The 21,783-nt window shown below is 46.8% G+C and overlaps 1 protein-coding gene across 13 annotated transcripts in view; it reads right to left on the bottom strand.

The window, feature by feature from the left end:
• Positions 1-21,783, bottom strand: part of SETD5 (SET domain containing 5) — a 148,027-nt gene that overhangs the window by 87,214 nt on the left and 39,030 nt on the right. For 4 of the 13 annotated variants that reach the window (XR_010589361.1, XR_010589362.1, XM_042844237.2 and 1 more), the window contains exon 1: positions 510-1,050. Coding sequence is in view for 8 of the 13 variants with exons in the window: in XM_042844237.2 (XP_042700171.2) it covers positions 510-885 (376 nt within the window). In the remaining 5 variants the exon portion in view is untranslated. Of the gene's footprint in view, positions 1-509; positions 1,071-6,729; positions 6,905-21,783 lie in introns of those variants that run through there. The other 9 variants (XR_010589364.1, XR_010589363.1, XM_042844238.2 and 6 more) reach the window with 4 other exon arrangements.

Raw genomic sequence — 21,783 nt, 5'->3', positions numbered from 1 at the left:
GTAAGCACAGGGGCAAGGGGGACTGATTGTTTCAGGGCCATAGTGTTCTCTGGGGTTCTGTGTCTTGGGGAGAGCTAACAGCTGCAGGGGGGCCCTATACTGAATACTGTCCCCACATTTTTCCACAGGAGTTCGTCCTGGAAGATCTCTCGCTACTGAGGGTGACCTGGGAAGCAAGGGAGGGTCTTCTACTACAATGCTGCTTCCGCCCTGGCCCATATGCAGCTTGCCTGTGTGCAGCAGTGGTCCGACTGCCCCTCACGGCACAGTGGCACGGACATGTTAGCCTGACAGGGACAAGGAGCACAGTAGCTCTCCCAAGGAACCTGCGCAAGTGCATTGCCCAGCTTCTGCATGAGACCTCTGAAGAGATCACTGAGGCCGATTACTGCAATGTGAGAGAGCACATCAATGTCCTATTCCGCATCTAGGCATGCATGCAGCCCTAATCCTCCTCGCCCCAAGAACCTGCACCAAACAACTTCCTTCTCAAAATAAAAGCCGCTTACCAGGCACCTCCTCTAGTGTTTGTCCTTCCCCGAGCACCGGCCACCGCGACTGGCTACCTTCCTCCTGGCCTGAGAACAGCTCCTGGTTGCATGCATCTAGGGATGCTGGGGTGTCTTCCTCCTCCTCAGCACCCTCGCTCCCGCTTACCTCCTCCTCCTGCCTTGCTGAACTGAGCTCTGAAGTGTCCATGGTGGTCCTCGGAGTGGAGGTGAGGTCGCCCCCAAGTATTCTGTCCAGCTCTTTGTAGAAACGGCAGGTTGCGGGGGAAGCCCCAGAAAGGCGGTTTGCCTCACAGGCTTTGTGGTAGGCATTCCGCAGCCCCTTCACTTTAACCCTGCACTGCTGTGCGTCCCGGTCATGGCCCCTTTCCATCATGTCCCTTGATATCTGCCCAAAGGTATCATAATTCCTATGGCTGGAGCGCAGCTGGGACTGGACAGCTTTCTCCCCCCAAACACTGATGAGGTCCAGCGCCTCGCCATTGCTCCATACTGGGGATCGCCTGGCGTGTGGAGGGATGGTCACCTGGAAAGATTCGCTGAGAGCTACTCCATGCCTGGCTGAGCAAACAGGAAGGGGATTTTCAAAATTCCCAGAGAATTTAAAAGGGGGTCTGACGGTTGGTCAGCAGAGCGCATTAACAGATCAGGGTGGCCACACTGGCAAAGCAGCACTCCAGCCGGGGCACAGCAAGCGTTATGCCTCTTGTCGAGGTGGATTACCAGGAGCGCTCCAGCTGCGGAGTCCGGGTGCTCTATGTGCCTTGCCAGTGTGGACGTGTCATGAGTTAGGGTGCCCAGGGCTGCTTTAATGTGCTCTAACTTGCAAGTGTAGCCAAGCCCTCAGTTTGGTTTATGAATTAAGCTAAACTGAATTAAGGGTGAAATAGCAACTGCAGCCTCCAAGGCAGCTTCAGAGATAAACAAGGCTAACTTGGCCAGACCCTTCAACATACACGGCCACTCAGGGTTTCCACCTCTGCCCTGAACAGGAAGGATAAGTTGATGCTGAAGACCCTTACAACACACTGCCTGGCACTGGGAGCTTCATCAATGACAGTGCAGCCAGCTGATGTTTATTATTCAGAACCAATGCCTAGCTACCACCAACTTCACATGCCAAGATTTGCAGGGGTTTGGGAACTCTGCATGGGGGAAGTCCTTAGCTTTGAGAGATTGGTGCAGGATGCTTCAGATGCAAACCTAGTCTGCTAGGACTGTACTGAGGTGGATGGCACCACCAGAGTCCTGGCACACAGCAGTTGAAGCCAACTCAGGCTTACGTTTTGAAGATTTTTCTTTCAAAGCACATCAGGCTAGCTTTATGCTGGACATATGGAAGTCTCACAGACTGTGCCCCGTAGAAGGGATTCTGAATGCTTTGAGTGACATCTGCAGGTAGATCCGACTCCCCTACATGTCCTACTCAATCTCCAGGCAGAAAACATGCTGAATGGCTTAGCCTGTTACCAACATTCTCCTGCTGCAGTTTAAAGTTACTGAGAGCCAAGACGTCAAAGGGAAATAAGGCACTGAGGTAGGAGGTGCTGATGGTAACAAAGCTAGAAATAAAGAAGCAGTCCTGGACTCAGCCCCAAAGACCTTCTGAGGTCTCTGGAGGTCAATGATCCTTCAGATCATAGAATCATAACAGTGTAGGACTGGAAGGAACTCAATAGGTCATTAGTCCAGTCCCTTGCACTAAGATAGGACTAAGTATTATCTAGACCAGTGGTTCTCAAACGTATTTGATCGTGCCCCTCTTCTTCATGTTTGTAGTAGTTTATTCCCCCTCCCCCCCAAGTACATATACTGATAAAAAAAATCAACGTGCAACTCTCATTAAATATTAAAAACAATAAGGCATTGATTTAAACAGAGCTACTTAAATATATAGCACAGAGCTCTCTGGCCGCCCAGCTCTGAGGCAGGGCCACCGCCAGCAGCACAGAACTAAGGATGGCAAAACCATACCAGACCACCCTTATTTCTGCGCTGCTGGTGGTGGCGGTGCTGCCTTCAGAGGTGGGTACCCGGCCAGCAGCCGCTGCTCTCCACTCTGCCTTCTCACGCCTCCCAAGGATACATTCCAGGCCCGCCCCAGTTTGAGCACCCTATTCCATCTCAGACAGATGTTTGTCTAAAAAATCCCGTGATGGAGATTCCACAGCTTCCCTAGGTAATTTCTTCCAGTGCCTAACCACCCTGATAGGAAGTTTGTCCTAATGTCCAACCTAAATCCCCTTGCTGCAATTTAAGCTCATTATTTCTTGTCCTGTCCTCAGTGGCTAAGGAGAACAATACTTGAAGAGTTATCACATCCGCTCCCTCCCCCACTTTCTCTTCTCCAGACTAAACCAACCCAATTTTTTCAATCTAACCTCATAAGTCATGTTTTCTAGACCTTTAATCATTTTTGTTGCTCTCCTCTGGACTTTCTCCAATTCGTCCACATCTTTCCTGAAGTGTGGTGCCCAGAACTGGACACAATACTCCAGCTGAAGTCTTATCAGTGCTGAGTAGAGTGGAAGAATTATTTCTCATGTCTTGCTTACAATACTTCTACTAATACAGCCCAAAATGATGTCCTCTTTTTTTTTTTTTTTTTTTTTTTTTTTTTTTTGCAACAGTGTTACATTGTTTACTCATATATTGGGGTGTTAATGACAGAACCAATGAAAAATAACCATACTAAAAACCACTGGACTGGGCAGGAAGGGCCACAAAGATAAAAGGATACCGGTAGCAGGAGTTGCCCTCCCCTGCCTTGTGGTATCCCTGGCAAAGTTCCTTCGCTTTCATATGGCACTGCTACCGATCCCTGTTACACCCCTTTGCTTGCATCCCCAGTGCAATCTGCAATTTCTACAGCTGTTCCGTAGTTGTGCTTGTGTCATGGACTCACAGGCCCTAGGCTTTCTCGGCTCCTTACTGTCTCCGGGAGGAACCCCCCTTCATCGTGACAGCCCTTCTCGGGGAGTCCATGATCTCTTGGGAGTTAAGCCCTGGGCTCCAGTGCCTCCTGGAACCTCACCTCTCTGAGCCTCCAGCCTGCTGTTTCTCGCCATGGGCCCCCTCTGGGAGTCCACTTGCTTGGGACCCTCACAGGTTTCAGTCTGGATGATCTGGAACAGCTCTGGGAGCACCTTAGCCAAGACTCTGGTGCAGTTTGACTCCCCGCATGGCATGATGTCCAGGGCAAGAAACCTCCTTGGCTTTGGAACTCCCTGGGTCCAATCTCGGAGCATTCAGCACCCCTGTTCACACTGTGAGCTCCCCGCAGTGAGTCCGCCTGATGGATGCCTGGGGAAGCCTTGCACGCCCCCAAAGGGCCCTATACCCCAACTTCACAGTCAGAAATGACTCTCAGCCAGCGTTGTAAAACAGAAGGGTTTATTAGTCAATAGGAACATAACTTAGAACGGATCTTGTTAACACAGAAAGTAGGACCATTCAGTAAAGTCCACCTTGGGGAGAGGGAAACCCCAGAGTCTTGGGATCCTGACCCTTCCCCTGAGTCTGACCCCTTCAAGCTGCCTGGCCTCCATCCTGCCCATAGCCCCTGCTCTAGTTTGTGTCTTTCAGAGTGGCAGCCGTGTTAGTCTGTATCCACAAAAAGAACTGAAGTACTTGTGGCACCTTAGAGACTTTATTTATTTAAATAAATTTGTTAGTCTCTAAGGTGCCACAAGTACTCCTGTTCTTTTTGCAGTCTGTGTCTTGTTTCCTGGCAAAGTGTCACTTGGTCGCATCTCCCTCCTGTTTCTCAGGTTACAAAGGGGTTTGGCCATTGTCCACATGCAGGCAGCTGAAGCAGTCTCACCTGCCCTGGGGGTCTCAGTAAAAGACACACACCCTTATCCCCACCGCCTAGGCTTTGGTGTAATACACAGGGGAAACTGAGGTACATACCATATTCATGCAAAACATTAAGGCTCACAGGTGTCAAGTATCAGGGGGTAGCCGTGTTAATCTGTAGCCACAAAAACAACAGTCTATATCTTCAGATGGAGTCATGCATCTGAAGAAGTGAGGTTTTTTACCCATGAAAGCTTATGTCCAAATAAATCTGTTCATATCCTAAACCCAAAGTCCTCCAGGATCAAATAAATCTGTTAGTCTTTAAGGTGCCACCGGACTCCTCGTTATTAAGGCGCACGTACAACATAACAAGGGGAAAAAACCCACTTCCTCACAGCTTGCACAGCCTCTTCTCTCCACAGGCCCAGGAGATGCAACACTTCTTGCCTGTTCCAGGCAGGAGTGCATCTAGTACCTCTCTGTATGTGCTGGACACAAACAAAGGTGAGCTGCTAGGTATGCTTGCCAAGATGGGCAACCAGGAAAGGGCATTTCAAAAAACACATAAGGTATCTAAAGGTGGGGGGCTTCCAGTTTCTATCACCCCTAGGTAATGGAGTTTAAAATTGTGAGTAGAGTGGTCACTGTTGTGTGGCCTTGGTACTGTAGGACATTGGCTGTAGGACAGTTAGTGTTGACATGGGTCACACTGCGATGACCAAAGTAGGTCGATCATAGTTTTACACAGTTCAGGAAGAAGATTTTACTGTGTCATTGTAATGGGTCACTTACGTCAGTCAGAGACAAATTTGAGCATAGACGCATAAACAAGCCCATGCAAGGCAACTTACATTGACCTAACTTTGTAGTGCAGACTAGGCCTGAGAGGTAAAGAGCAGGAGCAGCATCTCCTGTGGGGAGCTTCTTGGTTGAGCACAATCAATATTCCAAGGGACAGTTCACATCCTAACCCAAAGTCCTAACAGAGCTTGGGGTGGTCTGTCTGATGTTGGGAAGCATAAAACCCAGGTATGAGAATCCTGTGCTGATGATATCCTTAGAGAATATGAAAATGCAAAGGGGAAAAAAAAAAAAAAAAAAAAAAAAAAACAAGTGGCCCATCTCTGGGAGAGAGTAGATGCAGTCAGGACTTCACTGAGAGATGCAGGGGAATAGAAGCTGGAAGTATACCGGAGTGACGATCTATACTATTATGATCACCACTTTTACAAGACTATGATAAATTTTGTACAAAGTATGCCTTGTGAGGCATCATTTGAAAACTCAGTCTGTTGAACATTATTGTCCTGGTAAAATATCTGTATCAACTTTGTACGTAAAGTTATATGTTTCTACTGCATAACATTGTTGTCACATGTTCCGGAGTTAGAAAGTCAGGTCCAAATCGGTTTTTCAGAGTCAAAGACATATAAGCACCCCAGCTAGGTGTTAAAGAGCAATCACCAGCTTAAACAGCCATTCTTCAGCAACAGGAAGGTATAAACAAGAAATTTACATTTCATCACAGAGATGGCTCAACCCTCACATTCACAATAGACTACTTTTATTGCCTGCACTCCAGATGGGAGTAATCCTCAAAGAGGGGAGGGTGATATAAGAGAGACAGAGACAGACCCCCTGGCCTCCATTTCACCTCTCCTCCCATCTCTTTGCTCATGATATCAACATCTCTCAAAGAACTGAACTAAGGGGGAGTGATCCCAGGCTGAAGAGAGACCTAGCCTGTGAAATTTACATCAGCATATGATGAGACAAAACCCTAGCTTTTAAGGACACTTAGCTTGTTAAGACAGTGAGACAGGATCCCCGGGGTACAACCTGGAACTGTGGGACTGCTGTGCCCCCCTTAACTCTCCAGCCTGGGCTATCTCACACAATGCTATGCCAGTGACAAACAAACAACCCCTCTAGGCGCTGTTATCACTCAGTCATCAGCATGTGGACCTCCACACCCAGCTAAATTGCATGAATGCTCTCTCAGCCAGTCATGAATTATACAGAGAGGCACCAGCCAATCACCGCAGTCCCCAGCCCCCCACCCCGTCTTACACTGCTCAAGACTCTATTGGACAGTGCAAGCTCATTAATTAGTTCGCCGCTCTTACAAAGGGTAGTGGATGTGCAACAGCCCTTGTTAACCTGAGCTGAGATTTCCCAGCACTTCCACAGAAAACACACTGTTTTAGTATTAGTTTTAGTAAAGGGAGCAGCATATATCTTTTGTATTGGCCTTGGGAAGGAGGAATCCGATACCTTTGGAGCTCCCCCTTCCTCTAACTGCTGTCTCAAGTTCATCTGTTCCCTCCATTCTGAGTTTGCCAAACATGCTGGAGTCTGAAAAGGAGCTCACCTCTGCCTTTGCATTCACTCACACATATTCAGAGGAAACAACACTTACTCGGATCCTGCAGCCATATCTGAGTAGGATGTATCTGGTGTGGTGACTCCCAGAGGGATTGCAATGCTCATGACGTCCGTCAGGGATCACGGAGTCCAAAAGGTAGCGACTGGCCGCTCCAAGGGTGGGGAGGAGCCGCAGAGCCTCGGCCAACACGTCACGGACATGGGGAAACCTAGCAGGGAAAAAACAATATGTTGCATTTTTGTTAACCTTTGTTATATGCAAGGGTTTTTCCCATATCAACTCCCCTTGGGGACTTCCAGCAGAAGGGGGGAGAGAGAGCGTAAGCAGCTTTCCAGCAGGTGACATGCACAACCACCTGTGCTTGTTGCCTAAACTATCACCCGCAGCTCCAAAGCCCTTCTTTACAACCCAGCCTCAACCTGTAAGGAGCCAATTTGCTACTTTCCCCAAACTAAACTCAGTGCTGATTAACAGACAAGCTGTTCACTCCTTTTGCATCCAATTACTAACAGCTGTTACCTATCCCCATAGCCCTTCATGAACCTAGCCCCATCCACTCCCCAAAATACAAACAAACCCCATTCGGAGTGGCAGGGCAATAAGGAGCCAGAAATCTTTATTTACATTCACGTCACATATACTGCCATTGTGTCCAACCTGTGGGCAGATTATGTCTAGATCACAATCAAGGCTGCTCTTTACATGAGAGCCCATCCCCTGAATTCTGTAATGATTACTTGGGATAAGAGCTCATTGATACAGAAGGCCCCAAGCTTCCTGAACCCCACCTTGCACCTCTCCTAACAGCCAAGCTATGTCAGATATTACATTCTTTTCTGATAGGTTAATCCAATAAGGAACACTACAGCCTTACTAGTTCATTTCAGAAAAAGAAGGTGGAATCATGATCACTTCACCCTGAGAGAGCAGTTGTGGCCCACAACTCTGCAGAGTGTGGAGTGAAGAGAACTCCCAGTGCTGTGAAGAGAAAACCCAAGCTTAAGCTCTATATTCACTGCTGCCCAAAATTTCTGCAAAGAAAGCATATGGAATTGATGAAAATGTCACAGACTTCTGAGGGGGAGAATACTGAACTAGGTAGAAACCCAGGGTAAATCCCTGCTTAGAAAACAAACTCGAGCATATAAAAGTTACTGTAGGAGGAAGATGTTTGTGATATCCTAAAATGGTAATATAACCATATATGAAGCTGGCAGAAGGATCTAAATGAAATGAATCTAAAGTGTTACAGAGAACCAGATGGGAACACCACCTCCTGTTTAACTTTTATTTTATGCAAACCCCAAAAAGTTTTACACAACGCTGCTGCATTTCACAGATGCAGACAGAGTGGGAGCCACAGGGGAGGGACAGGAAAGACTGGGTGGACATGCGGTCATTGAGGAACCCTCTTTTCTGGAAGGAAAGCCTTGACTTGTATTGAATTCAGGGTCGCCCTGAATAATTTTTTCCCAGTTTAGCCATATACCTCGGGACTGGAATCCAAGGGATTCCTTTATGGCTTAGAGATTGCCAGTCCAAATCAGACAGTTTTCTCGGTAGAGACCCACTTACTCCCTGGGTGTTTTAGGTATGCTACTAACTAGCTAGGCACTCAGTGAATGCTCTTGGGCTATAGAAAGGCTGATGGACAAAACTTTGCATTAGTAGTGATTGTCTCACATGCAAAAGTGCAGTTACTTTCCATGAGCTGGTTTGCTATGAAGGCTCTCTCTCTTGCAGTACAAAGACTTTCCCTCTGCACTGCATTGGCACTTCTATTGCTCTCTCCCGTAATAAAGAATCCACCTTTGCTCTGAGCAATATCTTGTGAGAGGGATGCCTGCAGTGGGATAGACGGTAGGAGTACTACATGGAAGAGAACTGGCTTATCACCAACACATAGCGATCTCTGGTAATTTCATGCCATGACACAAGGAAATGGTCCAAACAGTCTCAGAATGGAGGGGGGAAAGGGGGGAAAAAGCACACAAGTAACCCATCAAATCCAAATCTAGCTGGTTGTTCAGGAAGAACAAACAACAGAAGACCTGGATCTTTGTTTACAGTGTCTCCTTTTACACAGTTTCTTCTGCTAGACTTCTGGAGAAGAGGGGGCAAAAGGAACCAGATGAAAGATAACACCTCTGAAATTGAAAAGACAATAAAACTGGGTGTCTCCTTCTCTGGCTAAGAGGGTTCAACCCCAAAGACTGCAGATAATCTCTCTCCTACAAATTCTTACCAGTTTTGCTGTTAAACAAATAGTCATTCTCCAAGGGGAGATCCAGGTCTGAGCCACAAATAGGCTGATCAACGTAAGCCAATATTACTGGCAGAGAGTGATGCCAGCCATCAGAATTCCTGCTGATCTACCTGATGCATCATAAGAAGCTTAAGAGGAGGCAGGGGCACACAGGGCTCTGCAGCACTGCACACCTAAAAACTCTCTGGCCCTGAGCAATATAGCTCTTGCTACCTTCCTTTGAACCTCCAGGAAGGAATCAAGCAAAGGGAGCACGCACTCCCAAAAGATGTAGCTGATTATATCAGCCAGGAAGATCTGATCATTGGCACCATGATTCCTAGTGTACCCGAGTCCATCTTTCTGCCCACATTGTCAAGCTTTCTGTTGCATAGAGTGATCATCATCATCATCGGCCACCCCTCGATTAGAGGATGAGCTCTACCACAGATTTACATATGGATCCTGAGATGACTGAGGAGTCCGATTCTGGAACCACAGATCCGCCTGGGATCTTTCCTGGTGGGTCAGCTGCCTGCTGGGAGAAAGTTCTTTCTTTTTCCTTCCTTAGTGATTAACCCTCAAGACCAAGTCTGTAGAGACTACCAGAAAACCAGAGTTGAGAGTATGCAGAAATATGCAAATCCCTGCTGGGGAACCTAATACAACAAGCAATTTACCTTCTTAGTGACAGATGCCAGGGTCAGCTGGACATTGCCCAGCAGGATCCAACATGCCTTAATTGATGTGCAAAGTCACTTTCCCTTTTCTTTTTGGTCACTAGCTCCAGACACTCAACCACGTGAACCAGCAACCTCTGAAATGGTCTGCAGTCATGAGGCGCTGACACGCACTAACATGATGCTGTCATTGGGAGAAGCAAAGACCCTGCTGCCTCCTCGCCAGTAGTTAATGACGAGTTGACATCCCCTGCTTCACCCCCATCAGAGTCATATAAGTTGCTGTGAATGCTGGCTAGAAGCTAAGGTGGTGGTGCAAGTTCCACAACAGGAGGGTGCGATTGCACCTTTTGGAAGAAGCAGAAGATCACTGTTTATCTTTTTAATACATCCTCCGATCTCTACACTGATTTCTTGCCCCTACTCTGATCAATAGCTGGCTGCCAGCAGCCTGAGACTCAGTCACAAAAGGAGAGCAGATTCTAACCTCTTAGTTGCTTGTAAATCAACAAGGATGGAGATTTCCAGAGTGGCTGCTGGGCTCAATATTTCCAGGACCTTTTGTAATTTATCAGATATCTTGGTAGCCGTAATGGGTATGTTCAAGTGGAGCATTCCCTTCACCAGAACTGTTCAAATGCCCAAACCATTTTATTGCCACAGCAGTAAACTCCTATTACTGAAAAACATCAGCTGAGACAACCATGAACAAACAAAAATAAAGATAAACAGTTTGGCAGAGTTATTCTGTTTCAATCACCTTTATATTGACCTATGAATGTAAAGTCCCAAAAACCTCTGTGCCAGTGTCCTGTATAGATCTGAGGGAAAGATGACTGGTAAACCAAGACACAGCAGGCAGGACTACACAAATCTGGAAAACTACACACATCTGAACAAAGGAAGTGGGTTGTATGATCCTTCTCCTCTACTCTGTTAGTTCCTATCCAGTCCACCCTTTCTTGTACACAACCTGTCTCTTTCTCCATCCATAAGAGCTCCAGCCACACACTAATATTTCCCTTAGATAGAGACATGCACTCTCTTTCCTGCTCACAAGGCCCTCTGCAGAAAGCTTACTCCACATCACATTGACTACAGAAAATAGAATATTTAGTCTCCTATGACATAACAGAGTCTAAATTGTAATTTTATTCCACCACTGAATCAGTGAAGCCCAAACCAGTGCTCAGAGCCGTGGTAGTCTGGTAAATCTAGGAAGAGTTAACACTAACAGACTGGAGTTTCTCTCAGAGGAGTTTTCAGACTACTTCTCTGACAACCCCCCGCCCTCCCCCAACAATCTCACCCTTCACGTTCAATATCTCTGTGCCTGTAGGGGAGACAGATTGACCAAGCATGTTGGATACTGAAGGAGTGAGAAAGGTGGTAACTATCAGACTCTTCTCTGGCTGAGTTCTGAGACCAGAACTGCTACTGGATGTGCTAGAGATGCTGAACAAGTGGTGTTCCACCACTTCTGATCTAAATCTTTCCTCTCCAGATGAATGAAAACTAGGGATGAGATATGGGATACATGGACAAGAATGGCTAATGCCAGCGGTTATACTCTAGCTCAAAATCACCTGAACAGCAACAGCTGCACTGCTTATTACAAAGGCTGGATCTCCCTTCTTTTGAGGAATACTACTGAGAAAAAGGGATTGTGGCCACTCCGCAGTTTCCCTGAATCCCTATCAATATGAATTTAGATATAGGGATGGCACAGAGACTGAACTCTAGCACAGAATGCAGATAATCAATCCATCATAGGTTTCAGAGTAGCAGCCGTGTTAGTCTGTTTCCGCAAAAAGAACAGTAGTACTTGTGGCACCTTAGAGACTAACAAATTTATTTGAGCATAAGCTTTCGTGGGCTACAGCCCACTTCACTGGATGCATAGAATGGAACATATATTGAGGAGATATATATACACATACAGAGAGCATGAAAAGATGGGAGTTGTCATAATTATTAGATCTATCCACAGCCTTCCATGTCACTGTGACCCTAAGACTTCCATGCCAGACCTTTAAAATGGTTATAATCCCTCCAGCAGAGACAGACCAGAATAAACGCTCACAACTGTGTCCAAGGGCCCCTGCACATTCCATTCTCTCCCCCTTCCAGTTCAATATGCATGTGCCACTAGGGGAAACAGATTTTATGAGCTGCAATACTACCAGGAAGCAGAAGACACTCAGCTTTTTTGTATGTGTTAAAACCCAGTTGCTATTGTTTCTCTGCCTTCTGCTGGCTGAAACAAGGTAAACTGATAAAAAAAAGCATCAGGTGACAGACATTAGTCACGTTGCTTATTGCACTACTGGAAGACACTAAGATATTACAGTCATGAGAATGCAGTACAAGAACCTATATAAAACAGAACAGAAAGGGCAGAGCTTGTGCAGCATTACTGTGGGTATATGCTCAGCCTGCCAACATGATTCAGCTTCAGAATCATGCTGGCTCATGGGTGCTCCTGGATCTTAAAGTAGCAACAGCTAGAAATTCCACTCTCATCTAAATCTGACCAGGTTGCCCTGAACTGTTCCTCTTGAATGAAGATCTCACTAGTCATCTATGACTGTATCACCTTCAGGCTGGATTATGGCAATCTGCTCATTCTAAAACTACATCTGCAAAGCATCCAAAAGCTATAGTCAGTGCAGAAAGCGAGTGCCAGTGCTGTAGCCAGTGCAGTGAGATGAGGAGCTGGGAGCTCAGAACATCTACTAATTCACTTCCAGGTACAGTCCAAGAGGATAGTTATGATCGTTGAACTTTAAATGATCTGGGACCCAGTTATGTAAGAGACTTCCCTCTGCCTCACTCCATCCCCTGCATAACAGCACAGCAGCAAAGAGCAGTTGGGTGCCCTCCAGATCCAATAGAACCTAAGGAACCAGTTCTCATAGATTCACAGATTCTAGGACTGGAAGGGACCTCGAGAGGTCATCGAGTCCAGTCCCCTGCCCGCATGGCAGGACCAAACATTGTCTAGACCATCCCTGATAGACATTTATCTAACCTACTCTTAAATATCTCCAGAGATGGAGATTCCACAACCTCCCTAGGCAATTTATTCCAGTGTTTAACCACACTGACAGTTAGGAACTTTTTCCTAATGTCCAACCTAGACCTCCCTTGCTGCAGTTTAAGCCCATTGCTTCTTGTTCTATCCTTAGAGACTAAGGTGAACAAGTTTTCTCCCTCCTCCTTATGACACCCTTTTAGATACCTGAAAACTGCTATCATGTCCCCTCTGTCTTCTCTTTTCCAAACTAAACAAATCCAATTCTTTCAGCCTTCCTTCATAGGTCATGTTCTCAAGACCTTTAATCATTCTTGTTGCTCTTCTCTGGACCCTCTCCAATTTCTCCACATCTTTCTTGAAATGTGGTGCCCAGAACTGGACACAATACTCTGGACACTCCATGCCATAACAAAAGTTTGGTGAGCTTCAGGGTATAAAACAAAGCTTCTTTGCTTCATCATAACATTTTTATTTTATTTTTTAAACAAGGTGGTTTCCTGCCAGGTGGAGGCAGGGATTGTGTTTGTTAATATGGGGCTGACTCAAATTGTTTATGAGAACACAGTACCCCAAATAAGTACTTTTGTGTTTCAATCTCAAACCTCCCAGCCTCTTTAACCAGACATACTGATACAAAGACCCCTAGCTTCCTACCATCAGCAAGAGAGAGGCTCATATGAACACCCACCCCCACAACTGTCATTGTTAAGATTCACTCCTCTCACAAATTGCTTTGCAATCTGTGACGAACTGGGACTGTTCTTAATGTGGTCTTTGAATGCTGAGTGGGGAGTGTTGGCTAGGAAGGCAGGGGAGTGTGGCTAGGATGGTCTGCATTGGGGGATGGGAGACTGGCCGAGGGAGAATACCTGAGCATGTAACATGAGAACCCAGGAAGGGGTTAGAGGCCAGGTGACATCTCTGCCTGGGAAACTGAACAAAGGCTGGGGAGAGAGGTGCAGAGCTGGCTGGTGGAATGGTTGGGAGGCAGACGGGGCTCTGACCTCCCCAGGGAGCTATGGTGCCTTGGGACCCCAAGATGCACCTAATTGGGGGGGGGGTCCTGTTGCCTGTGCCTGCAAGACCTGTCTTGGACTGTGTTCCTGTCGTCTAAATAAACTTTCTGCTTTACTGGCTGGCTGAGAGTCATGGTGAATCGCAGGAAGCCGGGGGTCAGGGCCTTGTGTCCCCCCCACACTCCATGACACAATCCTCTTCACCCAGCACACAAACCACTGCCCAGGCAGCGGTTCTCAAACTTTAGCAACCCGAGGACCCCCATTTTGATTTACAATTTTTCAGGAACCCCCAAACCCTCCTGGTCAGCCCCAGGTCCTGCCCCCACTCCACTCCTTCCCCCATGGCCACACCCCCATCCCACCTCCTCCCACCCCCCTCTCATTCCATCCCCCCTCCAGTGGAGTTCCTCAGGGATCAGTTTTGGGACCAATCTTATTTCATCTTTTTATTACTAATCTCGGCACGAAACGTGGGGGGGGGGGTGCTAATAAAGTCTAACAGGAGTACTTGTGGCACCTTAGAGACTAACAAATTTATTAGAGCATAAGCTTGGGAGGTACTGAGAAGGACCAGGATATCATACAGGAAGATCTGGATGACCTTGTAAACTGGAGTAATAGTAATAGGATGAAATTTAATAGTGAAAAGTGCAAGGTCATGCATTTAGGGATTAACAACAAGAATTTTTGTTATAAGCTGGGGACTCATCGGTTGGAAGTAACAGAGGAGAAGGACCTCGGAGTATTGGTTGATCACAGGATGAATATGAGCCGCCAATGTGATATGGACGTGAAAAAAGCTAATGCGGTCTTGAGATTCATCAGGCGAGGTATTTCCAGTAGAGATAAGGAGGTGTTAGTACCGTTATACAAGGCACTATGAGACGTCATCTGGAATACTGTGTGCAGTTCTGGTCTCCCATGAAGAAGGATGAATTCAAACTGGAACAGGTACATAGAAGGGCTACTAGGATGATCTGAGGAATGGAAAATCTGTCTTATGAAAGGAGACTCAAAGAGCTTGGCTTGTTTAGCCTAACCAAAAGAAGGCTGAGGGGAGATATGATTGCTCTCTGTAAATATATCAGAGGGATAAATACCAGGGAGGGAGAGGAATTATTTAAGCTCAGTACCAGTGTGGACACAAGAACAAATGGATATAAACTGGCCATCAGGAAGTTTAGACTTGAAATTAGACGAAGGTTTCTAACCATCAGAGGAGTGAAGTTCTGGAACAGCCTTCCAAGGGGAGCAGTGGGGGCAAAAGACATATCTGGCTTCAAGACTAAGCTTAATAAGTTTATGGAGGGGATGGTATGATGGGATAGCCTAATTTTGACAATTAATTGATCTTTGACTATTAGCGGTAAATATGCCCGATAGCCTGTGATGGGATGTTAGATGGGGTAGGAACTGAGTTACTACAGAGAATTCTTACCTGGGTGTCTGGCTGGTGAGTCTTGCCCACATGCTCAGGGTATAACTGACTGCCATATTTGGGGTCGGGAAGGAATTTTCCTCCAGGGCAGATTGGCAGAGTCCCTGGAGGTTTTTCACCTTCCTCTGCAGCGTGGGGCACGGTCACTTGCTGGAGGATTCTCTGCACCTTGAAGTCTTTAAATCATGATTTGAGGACTTCAACAGCTGAGACATAGGTTAGGGGTTTGTTGCAGGAAGTGGGTGGGTGAAATTCTGTGTTGTGCAGGAGGTCAGACTAGATGATCATAATGGTCCCTTCTGACCTTACAGTCCATGAGTCTATGAGTCATTCGCTCTCCTCCCCACCCTCATTCACTTTCACCAGGCTGGGGCAGGGAGTTTGAGTGCAAGAGGGAGTTTGGGTGCAGGGTGCGGGCTCTGGGCTTGGGTGCAGGAGGGGGTGAGGGCTCCGGGCGGGTGGTACTTACCTTGGGCGGCTCCTTAAATTGAATAGCACTTCCCTTTGGCAGCGGCTCCTAGGTGGGGGGGTCTCCGCGCGCTGCCCCTGCCCGCCAGCACCACCCCTGCAGCTCCCACTGGCAGCAGTTCCCGGCCAATGGGAGCTGAGGAGTTGGCTCTTGGGGTGGGGGTACTGCGCGGAGACCCCCTGGGCCCCCAGGGGCCACCGGGACGTGCTGGCCACTTCCGGGAGCAGTGCGGAGCCAGAGCAGGCAGGGACCCTGCTTTAGCCCTGCTGGACTTTTGGCTTCAGCAGCCTCTGGGAGATAGAGCCTGACTCCAGGAGACCAGTTGCTCAGCAGGGCTGGCAGCCCCAGACATGATCCCGGCCCCTCCTGCGCGTCAATGGAGCAGTTGATCAGCAGGGCCCACAGACCTAGGACCAATCCTATTCAACTTATTCATAAATGATCTGGAGAAAGGGGTAAAACATGAGGTGGCAAAGTTTGCAGATGATACTAAACTGCTCAAGATAGTGAAGACCAAAGCAAACTGTGAAGAACTTCAAAAAGATCTCACAAAACTAAATGATTGGGCAACAAAATAGCAAATGAAATTTAATGTGGATAAATGTAAAGTAATGCACACTGGAAAAAATAACCCCAACTATACATACAATATGATGGGGGCTAATTTAGCTACAACTAATCAGGAAAAAGATCTTGGAGTCATCGTGGATAGTTCTCTGAAGATGTCCACGCAGTGTGCAGTGGCAGTCAAAAAAGCAAACAGGATGTTAGGAATCATTAAAAAAGGGATAGAGAATAAGACAGAGAATATCTTATTGCCCTTATATAAATCCATGGTATTCCCACATCTTGAATACTGCGTACAGATGTGGTCTCCTCATCTCAAAAAAGATATACTGGCATTAGAAAAAGTTCAGAAAAGAGCAACTAAAATGATTAGGGGTTTGGAACGGGTCTCATATGAGGAGAAATTAAAGAGGCTAGGACTTTTCAGCTTGGAAAAGAGGAGACTAACAGGGGATATGATAGAGGTATATAAAATCATGAGTGGTGTGGAGAAAGTGAATAAGGAAAAGTTATTTACGTGTTCCCATCATATAAGAACTAGGGGCCACCAAATGAAATTAACGGGCAGCAGGTTTAAAACAAATAAAAGGAAGTTCTTCACACAACGCACAGTCAACCTGTGGAACTCCTTGCCTGAGGAAGTTGTGAAGGCTAGGACTATAACGGGGTTTAAAAGAAACTTCCATGAATTTATCTAGTTTAAGTCCATTAATGGCTATTAGCCAGGATGGGTAAGGAATGGTGTCCCTAGCCTCTGTTTGTCAGAAGGTAGAGATGGATGGCAGCAGAGAGATCACTTGATCATTACCTGTTAGGTTCACTCCCCCTGGGGCACCTGGCATTGGCCACTGTCGGTAGACAGGATACTGGGCTGGATGGACCTTTGGTCTGACCCAGTATGGCCGTTCTTATATTCACTTAAAGTCCTCCTGCTTAACGGTGTTTCAAAGTTACGTCGCTGCTCAATTAGGGAACATGCTCGTTTAAAGTTGTGCAGTGCTCCCTTATAATGTCATTAGACTGCCTGCTCTGTCCACTGCTTGTAAGATTCTGTGGAAGAGCAGTGACTTTACAAGGGAGCATCCTCTTCTCCGCCTCCTCCCCCTCCCTCCCAGCGCTTCCCCCACTGCCAAACAGCTGTTTGGCAGTGGGGGAAGCGCTGGGAGGGAGGGGGAGGAGCAGGGAAGCGCCGCGTCGCCACTCCTCCCCCTCCCTCCCAGAAAATCCTAAGTGCTGCCAAACAGCTGTTTGGCAGCGCTTAAGACTTTTGGGGGGGAAGGAGCGGGGATGCGGCGTGCTCCAGAGAGGAGGTGGAGTGGGGGTGGGAAGAGGTGGGCTGGAGTGGAGCGGGGCGGGGACAGGAAGAGGTGGGCCCGGAGCATTCCCGGCAAAGTCAGCACCTGTTCTTCTCCAGGGAAGCTGCCGCTGCAAAGGTGCTTCCTAGCGTCCTTGCCTGCAGCACACTGTGCCTGTGTGGGGTAAGCCAGGGGCACTTCCCAACCACAGTACAGCATATAATGCCTTTTGTCTGACCCAAAAAAATTTCCTTGGAACCTAATCCCCCGCATTTACCTTAAATCTTATGGGAAAATTGGATTCATTTAACATCGTTTTACTTAAAGTTGCATTTTTCAGGAACATAATTACAACGTTAAGTGAGGAGTTACTGTACACTTACATTCTAGTCAAGACAAGGCTTAGAAAATGGGCTCTGGAACATTTCTTGTGGGGTTGCCTAGGTCAGTTGTTCTCAACCCTGGGGGCCACTAAACATGGCCTGCATTAGACTCTCAGGGCCCAGAGCAGAAAGCCAAAGCCCCGCTGCATGGGACTACAGCCCGGGCCCTGCGCCACACCACCCAGAGCTGAAGCCGAAGCAACTTAGCTTTGTGGTGCCTCCTGTGGTGTGGGGCCCTGAGTAATTGCCCTACTTGCTACCCTCTAACGCCTCCCTGGCTTTTGTATGAAGAAAAAGAATTGTTGTGGAACAGAGGGGCCATGGAGTTTTTATTACATGTTGGGGGGGGGGGGGGGCTCAGAAAGAAAAAGGTTGAGAACCCCTGGCTTGGGTCACAAGTAACCACTACTGAAACAATTGTTGTTCCCAGAGTCTTGTAGGATGAATCTACATTGGCTTTTCCCCCACCTACAGTTTCCCAACACTACAGATCCGCCACTGGAAGCCCTAAAGCTGACAAGCCAGCAGTTTTTTACCACCATGTTATTACTTATTTGTATTGTGGTAGCGACTAGAGACCCCAATCATGGACCAGGGACCACTGCAATTGGTACAGCCTGTGTAGGCATAACACCAGCAGGCTTTGATTGAGTTAGCTTGATAAAAATAACAAGGTAGCCATATGATGGCATGGGCTAGCCACCTGAATATGTACCGAGGACCCTGGGCAGGATTGTACTTGCCCCACTAGCCCATGCTGCCCTGCTGTTTTTAGCAAGTGATCTAGATCAAAGCTAACTTGTGTATGATTATGTGTGCTGCAATTGTGTCTCCCAATTGCAGTGATGACACACCCTTTAAAGAGCAAGCACTGCCAATTCTCCAGCACAATCCCTATGCCAACCCTCCTCACGCAGGGTTCAGATAGTCACAGTAAAGAGGGAACTAACTTATTAAAACTAAAAACAGCGCCCCCAGAGTCTTTGGAAGCATAAGCAATTAACTCTAAGACAATTCAAACCCTCGGTGATTTAGAGACATGCTGTTTCAATTATTAGTGTCTTCAAGGAACCTTATACTCCCTGGACAATCTCACAACTAGCCAGAAAGCATTAAAATAAAGCCCATGCTTGCCATATACTATTCTTACGCTGAAAGGCACTCAGGATGACAGGGTCTCTCATATGTACCTAGACAGACACATAGGCTCACTGCAGATACAGTCTCAAATAACTTCGCTCCAACACACTGTGTAGGACTTGGACTTCTACCAATTATTTGGGTTATGCCTTATGCTCCCAATCTGAATCCGCAATTATGCTGTGAAAGCGGGTTGGCTCCACTATAGCTGGCAAGGGAGTGCCTTATCTGCAGCAGCTGTGTCAGGTGGCGGTTGCTCAGAATGGCAGGCAAAAATATTTGTATGCACCATTATTATCAGTAGCACCTACAATCTGCTGGCTGACTAATGAGACAAGAGCGAGATATAAAACAGTTCCACCCTTCTAACATGACTCTGTATCCAGTAGGGTGCTAGTGCGCTGCCCTCTTCTGGGCACCTGGGCACTCTGATAGACACATTAGCGACCTCTGGGTTTGATTATTGCATTATACATGGAAATGCAGACACCAGCCATAAAACACTATCTGGTTCAAAATGAAGCAGCCCACTCAGAACACAACACCTCATGGCTTGTCTAGATGGACAGTGGGCAAGCTGGGATGCAAGTCTATAGCACACTGACGTGCCACGCGTTCACTGGCCATGTGGACCTTGCTACTGCACATTAAAAGTTCCATGGTGTGCAGTATCAGGGTCCACATGACCAGCAAATGTCTGGCACACCAGTGCACTGTAGATTTATTTACATCCCAGTTTTCCATGCCCTAACTCTACGTCTAGACAAACTCTCAGTAATGCACTAGCTCCCTATGGGATACAGAGTCGAGTTAAAGGCTTCTGTTCTTATCTTCAAAGCTACCCTGAAGCTACCTAAGTTTGGTCTACACATACAACTTGCACTGTTTAGCTACAATCAGTTTTGTCACAGATTTGGTTAAACATGTACAAAGCCCAGTGTGGACACCCTTAAAAACTAGTTTAAATCAATTTAGCGTAACTTGGTAAATTACTGAAACCTACAGTTACCTCCTTTATGCTATTGAGCCAACTGTAAACAAATCTTAAGTGTCCACACATGGGTTTCCACTAATTTAACAAAATTAACGACAAACTGATTTTAAACAAACCAGTGCAAGTTGCCTATGTAGACAATGCCTAAGTCCTAAGGCACTGCCTCACCTATGTGATCACAACTGCCCATCACAACAAAGAACCAATGAAAAATGGAACTATCAACCACCAGAAACTAGGAGGTGCACAAATGAGCACTCTCAGGAGCTGGCCTAAAATTGTGAAACTCATTCATGGGAGTAACGAGAAAGAGAGTTTACTTACCTGCACAGTAACTGTTGTTCTTCAAGATGTGTTGTGCACATATACAGTCCACTAAAGATGTACAGGCATCCAATCCACTTCAGCTGGAGATTTTTTGCCATTAGCACCACTAGACAGCACATGCGCCCCTACTCTCTTTGTGCTCTCAGGTGAGGGCATAAAAGAGATATATCTGCTGACTCCTCTGTTACATCACAGAGGTAACATCCAAAGTAGTGAGGAAGGTAGGAGGGTCATGGATTGCATTTGTGCACAACACACCCCAAAGATCAGCTACTGTACAGGTAAGTAAATGCTTTTTTCTCCTTCCTGTGAATGTCCACATATACATTTCACTGCAGGTAACTCATCAACAGTTCCCTTAAAGGTGGAGGGACTTTGGATCACCTGAACAAAGATTGTAATACTTACTTGCCAAAGCTGGCATCATCACGAGAGGCTTGAGTGATGGCACAGTGACTGGAGAAGGTATGTACAAATGAACATGTTGCTGTTGTGCAGGTATCAGCTACTGGGATATTGCTCAGAAAGGCTGATTAAATGGACTGAGCCCTGGTAGACCTGTTTTTCCTCAATGGAGGAGAGATGTTAGCAAGACTGTAGCAGAACTTAATGAAGTCAGAAATCCAATGTGAGATTTGCTGAGCTGATAATGATTGACCCTTAACTCTCTCACTGTAGGGTACAAAAAGGCTCATAGACGTTCTGAAGGACCTAGTGTGGTCCAGGTAGAATGCCAAAGCGCTAATAAAGGGGTTTCAGGAAAACTACTTTAAGATTAATAGCTTAGGGCTTGGTCTACACTACACACTTATGTCGGTATCACTACATCCCTCAGGGGTGTGGAAATCCCATGGCCATAGCTACCGCCTCTCAGGGAGGTGGTGTACCTACACCGATGGGAGAACCTCTAGCGTCAGCATAGAGAGTGTCTTCACTAAATGCTGCAGCTGCACTGCTGCAGTGCTATATGTGTAGACAAGTCCTTAGTTCAGATGGAAACTGACATTACTTTAGGGATAAAATTTAAGGTGTGATCTAAGGGAAACCAAGTCTTTATGCAAGACCATGAAAGAAGGGTCAAGCCAGGAGAGCCTGAAATTGTGAAAACCTTCTTGTGGAAGTGATTGCCACCAGAAACAGTCTTCATAGACAAAGGTAGTGCGGTTGTAGCCACAGGTTCAAAGGAAGGTCCTATCAGTTCAGAGAGGAGTAGGTTGAGAACTTATACAGGTACAGGGTCAGACAAAGGAGGATAAATGTTGAGTAGACCTTTCAAAAACAGTAAATGAAGAAGAGAGAAAACGGAAAACCTCTCTACTGGCAGATGTACTGCAAAAATGGAAGCCAGATGGACTTTGATGCAACTAATAGAAAGGCCTGACGATTTCGGGTGCAATAGATTGTCCATCACACATGTATCTCTGTAGGATGGGACGATAAGCATCAGAATGCTTGGAGTGCTTTGAAGAGGCTGATGGCGAAGGTGAAGAGTG

Source organism: Chrysemys picta, chromosome 7 (assembly GCF_011386835.1).
Source record: "Chrysemys picta bellii isolate R12L10 chromosome 7, ASM1138683v2, whole genome shotgun sequence".
NCBI classification, from domain to species: Eukaryota; Metazoa; Chordata; order Testudines; family Emydidae; genus Chrysemys; species Chrysemys picta.
This window is presented reverse-complemented; position numbering and strand designations above follow the sequence as displayed.